At 40.4% G+C, this 13,532-nt stretch overlaps 1 protein-coding gene across 1 annotated transcript; it reads left to right on the top strand.

Moving 5' to 3' along the window:
• The first annotated feature begins 471 nt into the window (after positions 1–471).
• On the top strand, positions 472–12,422 carry TPH1 (tryptophan hydroxylase 1). The gene is made up of 11 exons (XM_010165047.2): positions 472–575; positions 3,415–3,552; positions 4,551–4,734; positions 6,136–6,236; positions 6,954–7,021; positions 8,582–8,778; positions 9,256–9,391; positions 9,891–10,017; positions 11,142–11,237; positions 11,789–11,922; positions 12,248–12,422. The coding sequence occupies exons 1-11, from the start codon at positions 552–554 to the stop codon at positions 12,420–12,422; spliced, it is 1,380 nt and encodes a 459-aa protein (XP_010163349.2). The 5' UTR covers positions 472–551.
• Positions 12,423–13,532: the final 1,110 nt, after the last annotated feature.

Here is a 13,532-nt window from a genome sequence, read left to right as displayed (position 1 = left end):
GGACGGGTCTGTGCTGCTGTTTCTGGACAGAAGGGGGGAAAAGTGGCAAAATTCAAATGCGAGAGAATGAACTTATTAAGACAGAACAAAAGTAACTTCTGGTGCAACAGGGGGTGATACAGCCCAGGAAAATGCACTCCTGGTTTACTCCACGTTACAGTGGGAACATGCTCAGAACATCAGAGAAGATCAGATAAAATCAGCGTTTATGTGTTGGCTGCAGTTATTGGTACTGTGCATCTTATAAAGTCAGTAAAATTCCTTGTGAAAACAAGAGCACTGACTGTAACGGAGTGAAGTTTCACAAAAGATTGTCTTGCTGTATCCCTCAGATCTTTGGAAGCCAAATAAACTGCTCAGCACAGCTTTCAGTTTGGTGTCTGAGAACTAAACCTAAGGAAGACCTTTGCTGTGGCTGAAAAATTTCCCTGTAATGGGACATATAGTTGTGGTCACTCGTAAGGCCAAGTCTTCATCCTTCCCTGCTAAGAAGTGTGTCAAAAGGACAGTGAGAAAGTAAGCAGCTACCTAAAGAGGGAGGAGGATATAAAATGCCTGTTGAGACTTTTTATCAAGTACAGGTAATGGCAATCTGTATCAAATACATTTTTTTAAATATTTTTTTTGGTCTTCAATTTATGGCTTTAAAATCTGATTTCCTTTAGACAAGTATTCTTGGATAATTTTAAATCTTGATTATCTATTAATATGAAGAATTAAAGCACAAAATATGCACCCTTAAATATCTGTCTCACAGAGAATATTCTTTGGGGAAGGGGAGAAAGGGAAGGTAATTGCTATGGGTTCCAAAAGGAGAGATCGTTAACCAGAGGACACCTAGATATCTAAATAAGGGCTTTAGAGTATCCTTGTGTTTGTGTATTTTCATTAAGACTTGAGTTATGTTGATGGCAAATGAGTTAATGATTTGCATAATTAATAACAAGTACCTATGCAATATTAATTCCCGCCTCACCCTCCAAAAAGCTCAAATGTGTTACCACGTAAAGGAAAAGTGCCAGATTTGATTAGAGCTGAGTTACTGAGACAGAATAAAGTGAAAGTGCAGCTGTTGGAGGAGAGGAATTGTTTTTGCATTACCATTTTCTTTTGTTGTTTTGCACCAAAATGGTTGCTGTATTAATGTAGACCTGTTTTCAGTCCATTTTTAAATTGGAAACAGAAGATTAATGTTGGTTTAGGTTTGAAGATACAAGTGGTGTGCATTTGGCATTGCAAGCATCTGAATTTCTCTTCTGCAGTTTTTTCAGATTCCTAAGTTAGAGGTTTCTCTTAAACATACCACTTCATAAATGTTGTCACCTGATCCTCAACACAGTGTTAGCTGAACTAGCAAAATAGAAAATAATGTAACATTAGTCTTCAATGCAGGTAGTTTATCCAAGCTGTGCACCTTGTAATATTGCGTGCAACTCTCATAAGCTGGTCTTGTCTTAAGTCAGTGATCCTGAATGTGGAATCAAGCCAACACACTGCGTGTAAGCCGTATGTATGAACAGCCCAGTATGTATAAACCACCATCTAACTCTGTTTGTAATGGAGACTCCTTTGCATCCAGCTTTTTGTACCGCAGTACCATCTGAGTAAGATTTGGCTCACACAAATGGTGACCTCTGCACTTGAGAAGACAACCAATAACCTGTATGTAATTGTGGAGTCAGTAGCTTTTTATTTTCTGCTTGAAGTACCCTTGCTCATTTCCCATTCCTGGTTCTTGTGATCCTGATCTGAAGTGAGCTGTGAAACCTGCAGGCTGCTCAGCAGAACCGGGATTGGGCCCTGTCACTCACTTTCAGCAGAGAATTTGATGTCTGGACTCAAGTTGATGGAGATCAGTGGCTTTGCTGGATCAGAAACAGTGTGATGGACTGATATAGTGACAACTCATGAGCGGTGGGGACTTGGTCAGAAATCCAGGTATTTCCATTAGTGTAAGTGGGCTTGGAGCAGGACCTCTTCCATGGCATGCCACCTCTGTACCCCAGAGAGCTCACAGCTAGTAACCTGCTTAAAACCTTTCTTAGAGCAGCATCAAATATCTGCTGTGTTGTAAACCACTCAATTTAAAATGAAACTCATTTTGTTATTTTGTTAGGCAGATTACCTTCTTAATCTGAAAGGTAAATGGGAACATTTGATAAAAGACAGGTAAAATCTGTTTTTTATTTTTTATTTTTAAAGTTACCTGTTATAGATAGATAGCTGTTCAGCATTATCCATTTTAAAGAGGTTAAAGTTGGAGAGACTGTAGAAGGGAATCAACAGAACCAATGCATTTGGATTGCATTTTTATTTTTCTTCTTTCCATTCCCAAAAATGTCACCAGATAGTCTTATCTTTAAAAGCTGTGTCAAATTAAAAAATAATTCCAAATAGCAATAATGTGCATTCATTGTTCCTCTCCTCTTTCTCATGGCTCCTTCAGAAACCTCACCTTTTTGTTTCTTTTTTGCAAGATTTGAAGACATATGAGACACAGCCTCTGCTTCTAAGATTTGTATTGTTTCTTTACTTTGCATTTTCCACATCTTAATTGCTTCTGTATTATCTCTATATAGCCTGTCTACATGTAGCTGAGGATATGATCTGTGATAGCCACTGATTTCAACATAGGCAGGAGTTTGATCATTAGTAAAGTACAAAACCATGTGTTTCTACGGTGTTGGATGTCTGAAAATCTTTAGTGTGTGATTTGGGTGATTATGATAAGGGTTTGGCATGAGAATTAGGGGACCTGACAGACGGAATAACGTGGTATGGTTGATCAGAGTGGGACTGTCTCTGTAGTCAACAGGTTCTAGTCAGCACAATGTTTTCACTCCTTAGGTTTTGTTTCCTTTGTCTGTAAAAGCAGTGCTTACAGTTATGTAGCGAGAGAAAAGCAAGGATTTTTCAGTTCTGATCTACTAAATCCTGATCCATCTTTTGCTATCTATATTCCACGGGTTTTGGATTATTCCCTTTAGCAATGTTCATCAAATTTGCTAACAAGTATTTTGTTCAGCTTATTATTTTTGCTGATATCTTATGGCTCTTCCTGTGAAATACCAGTGCTAATTATAAACTATACTTTGAAAACATTTTCTGTATCCTAGAGAATGACTAAAGATGTCTATAAAATCATTCAACTGAAAAAATAAATCTCAGTATTTCATCCTCGCCTCTCACAGATTCTGTGTGACAAACTTTATGAAGTTATATGTATCCATCCTTATTTTATCAACATTCTTCTTATACCAGATCCCATCTAAGCACTGTTTTAGCTACTGAGAAGAATGTTAGCTCTGTCCCAGCTGAAACCAGGACATACCCCAGGACAAACTGAAATGTAAAACTTCACACTTTTGCACTACTAGCCATTCAAAAATTTTTTGTTTGTTTGTTTGCATTTAGTTAAATAAGTCAAATTACATGATGATTGAAGATAATAAAGAGAATGAAGACCATGCCTCTGAAAGAGGAAGAACAGCCATCATTTTTTCCTTGAAGAATGAAGTTGGAGGACTTGTCAAAGCATTAAAACTCTTTCAGGTACGTTACAATCACATTGCTAGAGCAGCTCTGTATTTTGAAACTGTAAGGATTGTTTGGGAAGACACTAGTATTAATTACATCCATTTATTAATGATTTGATTCTTAACCTGGCTCCCACTTTGCACTCAAAATTACACACAAAAGCAAATTTATGCCTCAAAAATTAGATGCTGGCTGGCTAAAAATCTTCACAAACCCTATCATCTGTACTGACAAAAGACTGAGAGGGTTTTGTCTTTTCCCCTCGTGAAAAGAGGATTGGCACTTGTTGTTTCTACTGCACATAGACACATTCTACACACACAAGAGGTGTGTCTGCAGCTCCTGCTGATGGCAAGTAGACACTTGGGGTGCTGACCCGTGCTGGGTTGAGTCCAGTGCCCTTGTCACCCTGCTTAGCTGGACTAAGGGTGACAGAGGAACTGCACTTGCACGACTACAGTCCTTCAATTGCCGGGTAGGTATTGTGCAAGAAAAATGCCCTGCACGTCTGAGCCTGGGGTTTTCTCTATGTTCCTGGTATAAGACACATGATTAAATAATTTTTCAAATAAAAGAAAAGTTAAAATCATGCCCTGAAAACTACTGCTTTTAAATCCCTTGCTTACTTGTGAGATAATTATATGGTGACTTGATTGGCATCTTGGTGAATTTCCCCAGACCCCGTTGCTAATCAGCTTCCTATGGGAGGGATGAAAGAAAAAGGTCTATCAATTTAAACCTCCTGACTGTGTCTTTCTGTGCTCCTGAATGTAAATGAAATTGAAAGAACATAGGTTCTCTTTCATTTTCCTCTTTATGGGAGGCATTTTAAAATCAAACCATTTCTGCCACTCCAATAAGCAAACTGCTATCAAGAGATCCAGTTCACTAAAATAGTTTCACAAGGGTGGTGAATATTCCATGGCAGTAGAATATTTGTTTGAAAAATGAATTTTAGTTTTCAGTCAATTGTTTTTAGTCAATCTGTTTGAAAATGACTTTTTGCAAAGCAGGAGAGGCATGTAAATCTGGTACACATTGAGTCACGGAAGTCCAAGAGACGAAATTCTGAGTTTGAGATCTTTGTGGACTGTGACAGTAACAGGGAACAACTGAATGAGATCTTCCACCTCCTGAAATCCCACGTCAACGTTGTCTCTATGAACCCGACAGAGCATTTCAATATCCAGGAAGATGGTAAGTACAAAAGGCAGTTCTTGGCGTGTTGTTTTGAAATCTTTTTGTGGTGTCCACATCTGCATGTGTGTAGTGTTTTCAGTCAGTAGCTACCAGGTTTGTGTTTCTGTGAGGTGACTGAGTGTAGTTTGGCTGATCTGAGCAGGGCTGCATTGGCTGTTGTCCCCTGGGAATACAGGCTGTTTCAGGCTGGTGCAAATTGCATGTCTGTTACCTGCGCTCCCATCCCTTCTCAGCACAGCACAACCGCATCGATGGGAGTCCCTGCACCTGTGCAGGCCAGTGCAGGCCAGCAGGTAGGCAAAGCCTGAACGCAGGGCTTGGCTAGGGCCTGCACACCATGATGGCAGAGGTGTAATGCTGACAGATCCCAGTTCAATTCAGATACTGGTGACAGTGGGAGATGGATTCTGCAATTTTCTTATGTAGCACTTGATATAAATTTTTTCTTTACCACTTTTCATCAAACCCAGTTACTTATATTGGTGTGAAAGAGGTGCCTTTTAACTTTAGGTTGCTTCACATCCTTTTTACTTTTGCTTCTAGTTAAAGAGACGCCTAAAGTTCAGGGCAGCAGGAAGTCAGTCCCATGTATTTCTCAGCCACTGTGCTTGGCACAGGCTGGTAGGGGAAGGTGAGATCTGGTGTCTTTTGGATAAAAATGGCTTACTTTAAAATTAAGTAAGGAGAAATTCAGTCTAAACACTTCCCCTGCCCCGTTTAAGAAATCTGAAAAGCACTGGGGCAGAAAAACAGTGTATTAACCACTCTGCCAAGAGCTTGGTTAGAAATTCTCTTGGGCTAAAAAGAAAAAAAAAAAAAGGTAGTAGCAAAAGTGTAATGGTGCATCTCTCTAAGGCTTCAGCGCCTCCTCTTCCCCCACAAACCCCTCAGCAAAGCTGGATGCTTCCGAGGTACGTAACTACAGAGCAACGTTTATTTCCCAGGATCAGGAAAGCAGGATGGGAGGACTCAAACCTGCTCCCACTCTGCCCAGGGACCACAGGCACATCACTCCTGTGCTCCTTTGCACACTTTGTACCCTAGCAGCTTCACACAGCAGTGTGCACAAGGAGACCTTGTCTCACTGGGAGCCTCTAGATGCTACTCTAACATTAGCAGAACGACAATTAAGGGCCACAGAAACCCCATATTAACTGTTTCCTCCCCTGGACGCTTTGGGGGTGGCTGTGCTCCGAGGGCAGAGCGTGGCAGTGACCGAGGAGGAAGTGTGAGCTGTAGGCTGGTGCCAGATAGGCAGTGGACTCCCTTGTCTTATTCATGGCCCTTTTAATTTATAGATTTCGCTCGTAACCGCCATAGCCGTACTTGCAAGTAGCATTTCCTCCCTCAGTGTGCTCGGCGTTATTAATAACTTTGTGGATTCCATGCGTTCCCTAGACATGGAGAATGTTCCCTGGTTTCCAAAGAAGATCTCAGATTTGGATAAGTGTGCAAACCGAGTGCTGATGTACGGGTCCGATTTGGATGCTGACCATCCAGTAAGTATTTTTCCCTACTACGCCCAGTCCTTACTGGAAACGTACTTTGTGGAGCTTACTTTAAAAAAATGGCATCTTTTCCTCCTCCCTCTCTTTCCCCTCAGTGGTACCTCTGTGGATCCAAGCACCTTCTCTCGGGGGTTTCATGTCTTTTTCCTAGTTCAGGCAAGTCCATCACTGAATTCAACTCCCATGCCTTTCTGCAAGGCTTACTTGTGTGAGGATTGCAGGACTGGGCCCTGAGTGGTCACATACAAATTGAAAAAAAACAGCCAACCAAACCTAACCTGTTGTGAGGCAGCCTTGGTTCCTCCTCTTTCCTTCTTCCTTACTGTAATTGGAGAAAACAAATTGATACTTGGGCAGTGCAAATGAGCAATTTGTTCTGTAATTTAGAATAATCAATCAAGTAAAAAAGTTTGTATAAATACTGTTATGACTGAAATGAATCCTGGTCTACTGAATATATAGTAGCATGCATAAAACCTCAGATACTTAGTTTGAATTGGAGTATTTGCTTAGTTCATAGTTATTAAACATTTCAAACTACAGCTACGAGGTTCCTGCCCTGTCCTCTCATTCTTACTTGTATATTTCCCAACTCTCATACTTTTATATTTCCCAACTGAAGAAATTTAAAGTGCCTTGTTTTAAATTAATTTATTTACTACAGCTTGGAAACTCATTTAACTTTGTTTTTCTCTTTCCCCCTGCCAGGGTTTCAAAGACAATGTCTATCGCAAGAGGCGAAAGTATTTTGCAGACCTGGCTATGAACTACAAACAGTAAGTTCGACTCCTTCCAGAATAAGCTTTCTGGGTGCCTGGGAATACTAGCAGAGTGAACTGGCAGGAGCTTGCCTTGCCTGGGCTCAGATCGCTCCGAGACATGCTTGGCTCAGGAATCAGAGCTGGAGGGGTAAAATGAAGGGAGCTGCAAGACAAGATTAAAGGGTAGATCTAGTCTGTCTTCCTGTCCCCGGAGGCCTCTGATCCTTCTGAGGATCAGTTTGTGGTTGCTTGGTCATTAATGGCACCTGCAGCAGTGCTGACCCTCCGATGGGCAGCGATGCCAGCGTGGGCTTCCTGCAGTGTGGTGCATATGGACTCTGCAGTCCTTCCCAGCTTTCCTGGAAATGAGTGCAACAAAGGAAGAGGGTGAACAACGCGTGTTGTGCAGCTGCCTGTGCCAGAACCAACTGTCTTGACTAGGGCAGATTGGTCTCCTTCGTGAAGGAGGGTGGGGAGGCAAAACCCGGTCCATAGCCCATTGACCACTGAGCGTAACCTCTCTCAGCAAATGTTAACACTTGAGTTTTCTTTCCTGGTTCAAACTCGTGCATGTGATGTGTAGATAAGAAGTTTGCTGTGAAAAGAAACTTGAAGAGCTTCTGTCTTCAGAGATGCCGCCTGGTTAGGGAGTTCTTCAAGCAGTAAGATTTTCATAGCCCAGTGCTGTAAATTCTTTCTAAATGTAATTTTTATGTTGCTGTTGCCTGCTTGAATTTAGATGCCAAGTTCCTCAATTGGAAATGACCTAGAAATGGTGGGTACCTGGAGCTCTGCTGCACTGTGGATTAATGCAACTGGTTACCACAGCACAGAGCTGGTTACTGTTAATGTGTTGTGAACAGAGATTCCCTTGGGAAGGCACCTGCCGTGCTGGTTACCTGGCTGGCAGGGGAAGCTCAGTGTGATACTCCCATTGCTTTCAGTGGGCTTTAGGTCACACCCTCGCTATAATCCACTTTAATCAAGATTCTAAGAGTGAAATAGGAGAGATGAACTACAATTAATAGGTTCAGACAGACACTTGTCTCCTCTGCATAGAAGTATGATATTTACCTATAAGTAAGTACGATTTTTATCTATAAGCAGTATGATTTTAACCTGTATTTAGATACTTCCACACAATGTGTTGTTAATTTAGGGAATTATCTTTTTCTAAAGCAAATAAAAAAGGTAATGGAAATTAATTGCAGACAAGGAAGTCCAACAGGGAAAAAGATGTGTTCTCAGCTCCTGAAACTGTAAAGATTATGTAGGTGTTTAAATGTTACTGTCAGCATTAAACACCTAAGAAACTTTTCACAGAACCAAAGCTTTCAGGCTACAGTGAGGTCAATTCAAAGATTCATGTCAGTTGATTTTGGTAGAAAAGAGAGCAAGCCCTTAGACTGTAGGTTTTCCTGGGCATAGACCAGATCTCCCTGTGCATTTGGCAGTGCCTAAGTCCACCCTGACCAGATGTCACAGCCATATAAATGTTAAATAATAATAGTAGGTAAATGAGTCATCCGTTATTAGCCGTTTACCAAGGAACATCCTTTCTTCTTCTTCTCGTAGTGGTGACCCAATTCCCAGGATTGAATTCACTGAGGAGGAGATCAAGACTTGGGGGACTGTGTACCGAGAGCTTAACAAGCTTTACCCAACTCATGCCTGCAGAGAGTACCTTAAAAACTTACCCTTGCTCACCAAATACTGTGGGTACAGGGAAGACAATATTCCCCAACTGGAAGATGTGTCCCGCTTCCTGAAAGGTAACATGATAATTTTCTCACACAAAAAGGAACTCGGGTCCATTGCAAATCACATTGCTATTTTGTGGGCACAAGAAAACATCCTTGGTCACTTTTGCTTGTATTCATTCTGGTCCTTTAAGAGGCCTTTTATCCATCTGTCTTTTAATGTATTGTGTCTTGAGTATACAAACAGTGACATTTGAGGAGCAATGCTTCCTCTGAAGAGACTGTTAGGATTGGCTAAGATACTTAGCTGTATTGTGTTGGCTTTAGGCATGAAATCGTAGGAAATCCACCTATACAGAGGTAGGGATGTTTTTACTAAATGTTGGTCATTCTCAAGCTTAGGCATAGTTTTTCTAATTGTGCCTGATTTTCCCACATGCTCTTGAGCCGAGATAGTGCTGTGGCTTTTACCTCAGTTGTAGAAGGAGAGGTGAGAACGTTGTGCAATTCTACGTTAAACTAAGGTACAATTTCTCCGTTCCTTTTCAGAGCGCACAGGTTTCACCATTCGCCCTGTTGCTGGATATCTGTCACCCAGGGACTTCTTGGCAGGATTAGCATTCAGAGTTTTTCACTGCACTCAATATGTTAGACACAGCTCAGACCCTCTCTATACACCAGAGCCGTAAGTCATTTATTCTTGGGGTAGAATTTGAGAGAGAGTTTTGAATCTTAACTGCCCAGAGCCAAACTACTTAAAAGCTGTTCAAGAACACCAGCAAGAAAACTTATTTTTAAGGTGCTGAAGACTCAGCCTTCATGCTGAATGTAATGAAGTTCTAGCACGTCCAAGTGCCACCTTCATAAGTATGGGATTTTCAAAAGTACAGCATGTTACTGGAGAGCTCTTACTGATGTTGTTGTGCACAGAGTTAGTTTAATTTTCACTTCCCTCATAAATGTGGAGCTCAGATCTTAATTTTAGACAGCTTCATTTGCAAATGTGAGTTTATGTACTTATGTAGAGCTGGCATGACCTGCTTAATTGCTTTCAGCTAAACACTGTTGTGTCTTTTGGATATTAAATATTTTAATGCAAGACGTTGTATCTGTTCAGTGGTGCTGCTTTTTCACTCTGTCACAAAGACAGATCATGATATTTCTTGGTTTATTTCTTTTTTCAGTGATACCTGCCATGAGCTCCTAGGCCATGTCCCTCTTTTGGCTGAACCAAGTTTTGCTCAGTTCTCCCAGGAAATTGGTCTGGCATCACTTGGGGCATCAGATGAAGCTGTCCAAAAACTGGCAACAGTGAGTGTTTCAGTGCCTGGTGATCCTTTTGAAAGCTTCGTGCTTCGCTAGGCTGATCCTACTGCATCGAATAAATTTGGAGCTTCATATCATCATTAGCCACACCAGCTGCTAGATCTGTGTGTTTCACTGGTTCTTGGTTTTTAGGGCATGTAACAATTTTCCCTGCTAGGAAAAACTATAAATGTTAAGGTTGATATGCTTGATATTTTTCTTCACTTGGCTGTCAAGTAAGAGTGCAACTTCTGATGGTAGATCACTTCTTCCAGGTTGAAATTCTATGGTCTCTTTCTTTCACACTAAATCTTTCTACTTCTGGGAACATGATTCAGTGATTTTAAAAGTAATCTATTTCTTCAATGTGAAGAATGAATTGAAGTGATATGGTGTTTTCATTGAATGTGATGAGCACTAGTGTTAGATACTTTTCAGCCAAGAAATTAAATTAATATAAATTAAGCTTATTTCCTGGATATCAGTTTCTGGATGGCATGGCAAAAATATTTAAGATTAAAATTAAATTTAGATGAAAAATAATTGATGCCAGTTATGAAAGAACTGGTTTGCTGATTTTTAATTTCTGCCTTCCCCCCCCCCCCCACCCCGAGTGATAAAGTTTCTACTACCTTCAGCGGGAGCAGAATTAAGCCATCTATGAAAATTGCATTCCTCCCCATATACCTGCAGAAATCCTGAAATCCAGCAAACTAAACATCTTTAGTTTTATAGGCCACTCAGCAAATAAGAAACAAACTGTAGTGGGCTGATATTTTCACTTACTCACAGAGATCCTCTCTATTTGGTGTTTCTTTTAAGCTGAAGCTGTCAAGTCATGACAGTATTTCTCAAAACAGATTTACATCTCAATGTTCCTACATTGTTCCTACAATGTTCCTAGCTGGATGATCTATAATATCAGTCTTATGAGAAACACGCAGTCCTGTGGTTCTGCACCCTTCCATTCTGGCTTTCCTCCTCCTTAAGTATCTGAGAAGGATAACCAAGTGATGACTGTCTGATATTTGCCACCATTTGACACTACCTATGAAGAGAAATGCCCCCATCTAGTTCACCACAGCGTCTTTGCTGAAGGCTGAATTATTTTACTCCCTTCTCTGTTTCAGTGCTACTTCTTCACTGTAGAGTTTGGCTTGTGCAAGCAAGAAGGACAGCTACGAGTTTATGGGGCTGGCTTGCTCTCTTCAATTAGTGAGCTCAAGGTAAGAGTATCTACTGCTTATTTACCTCTTTTCTTTCTTTGTACCTGATTATTATTGTCCCTGTTTTGCTCTGTTTTTTGTGAAGTATAATTCTAAAAATCTATCTTTTTGAAAACTCCTCGATACCTAGCAAATTCACCGTGGCAATAATTACTGGGCAGTCTGCTTTTGGATATATGCTGAGCAACTCCTATGTCTTCTGCAGGAAGCATTAGATGACTGCTATTTCTTAACACTAGGTTCCATGTAACTATTTTCAGAATAAAGCTCTGCTGGTTTATCCAGATTCTGAAAATACTATTCTTGTTTACACATGAGCCTCATATCTGAGAAATCCCTTTTTTGACCCAGATTGGCACAACATGACCTTTCAGAGTTATTCTGTTTGTTAAACTAACCACTGTTCATCTGCAGATAAAAATTTTAAGAAGCAATGCACTAAATATGGTCTCACTTAATCTTTTTTTATTCACTCTACCTCATGTCATCTTCTTCGTGGATTATTTGGGTGGTGATGTTCCCCTCACACATGCTAACACGTATGTTACCAGCACTCACTCTCTGGCAGTGCGAAAGTCAAGCCTTTTGATCCAGAGGTCACCTGCAAACAAGAATGCCTCATTACAACTTTCCAGGAGGTTTACTTTGTTTCTGAAAGTTTTGAAGAAGCAAAGGAGAAGATGAGGTACAGATTTTTTTTTTCCCCTGTTGTATAAAAGCAGGTTTGATTTCATGCATCTCAGTAGCAACTCCAAACCCTTTTATTCATATGACAGTTTTATAATTATCTTTCATGGGTTTGTAAAGCCAAGATTAGTATTTGGTTGGTCTTCCAGGTACTGGGTGGGAAAGATGATGAACTATGTAACAGTTACAGTTATTTTTAAGGAAGTAAGTAGTTTAGAAAAGAGGTTATTGATACTGCCTGCATACAGAGTATGTATTTGTCTTTTGCTTATGACTCACTCTTTTTTTTTTTCTTTTTTTTTTTTTTTTTTTTACTTCAACAGAGAATTTGCAAAAACTATCAAGCGCCCATTTGGCCTGAAGTACAATCCATATACTCAAAGCATGCAGATCCTGAAAGACCCAAAGAGCATTGCTAGCGTGGTGAATGAGCTACGTCATGAGCTGGACATTGTCAGCGATGCCCTCAGCAAGATGGGCAAGCAGCTGGAATTCTAACACCCCTGTCAGCAGTGTGGTGCACTCAGCAACTCTCTTCTTTTCTCTACTGATTTCTTTCTAGGCATGTGATGTGTTGTATGCAGAACTCTCTCCTTTACAAATGGAAGAGTGAACAGCCCATAAGGATAATCACTTTATCTTGTTTCTCTGTGTAAAGTCTCTTACAGAATGTATTCCTCCATCCCCCTCGGATAAAAAAGGCCTGGAGTTGCCTTTGAGAAGCTGGTGGGGGAGCAGAGAAATTGCTAGATTGGAGCAGAAGTGCGGTCTGTGGATCAGGGCTGGGATCCGATGCTACAGAATGTGGTTTATGAGGCAATAATGGAATAATTTGCCACAGGGAAATGTTGGTTTCTGATTCTAGTAGCCTACGCTACTAATTTTATAGCATTGCAGACTTTAGAGCGTAGAACTGTAGTAATCAGTGCTTCTGAGTTTAACATTTGAATGATTACCACACAAGCATCAGGACACAAATAGTTAGAGGTTCACCCTGATAAAAATGAGGGGTCAAATCTTGCTTTCAAAGGGATCATTCTTGCCCCAAAGAATTTCAAATGTGCTGTTTGGCATGCTTCTTATTAGGTGGAGATACAGAGCTGTTGCATAACATCCTAATTCTGTTTATTTTAAGAGGTTGCTGTTGGCTCAGAGAGTCAGGATTCTGTTGCTGTCCTTGATACTGCACCTGAGGGAAGACCTCTCCTTACAGAAATACCATTTGCCTTTTTCCTGATTGAATTAATTTAGCAAAAAATATAGCAAGCCATCAGGCACTGACATAGCACAAAGCCTAAAACCATTTCCAGATTACAATTTAATATTCACAGTAGTTTCATTGGTTCTAAAATAACACCAAAGTTTAAAATAACAGCCTAAGTTCATAGTCTAGTCTGTTTTTTTGCAAGATTAAGTATCCTACTGATTGCTTGGTCACATTATTGACCTGCACAAAGATGCATTTTGTTTCTTCTTTACTAGGCCTGAGCACCTTCATTCCCTATCAAGCAAATGATAACTGGAAGGCCCAAGCATTTCATAGGAATTCTGTCTCTATGAATGCAGCAAACTACCTTGCAGTGTAAAGTACATCTGATTCCAAAGAGC

Source organism: Antrostomus carolinensis, unplaced genomic scaffold, assembly GCF_000700745.2.
Source record: "Antrostomus carolinensis isolate BGI_N321 unplaced genomic scaffold, ASM70074v2 scaffold23883, whole genome shotgun sequence".
NCBI classification, from domain to species: Eukaryota; Metazoa; Chordata; class Aves; order Caprimulgiformes; family Caprimulgidae; genus Antrostomus; species Antrostomus carolinensis.
Note: the sequence above shows the minus strand (reverse complement) of the source record. Positions and strands in the feature narration are given on the sequence as shown.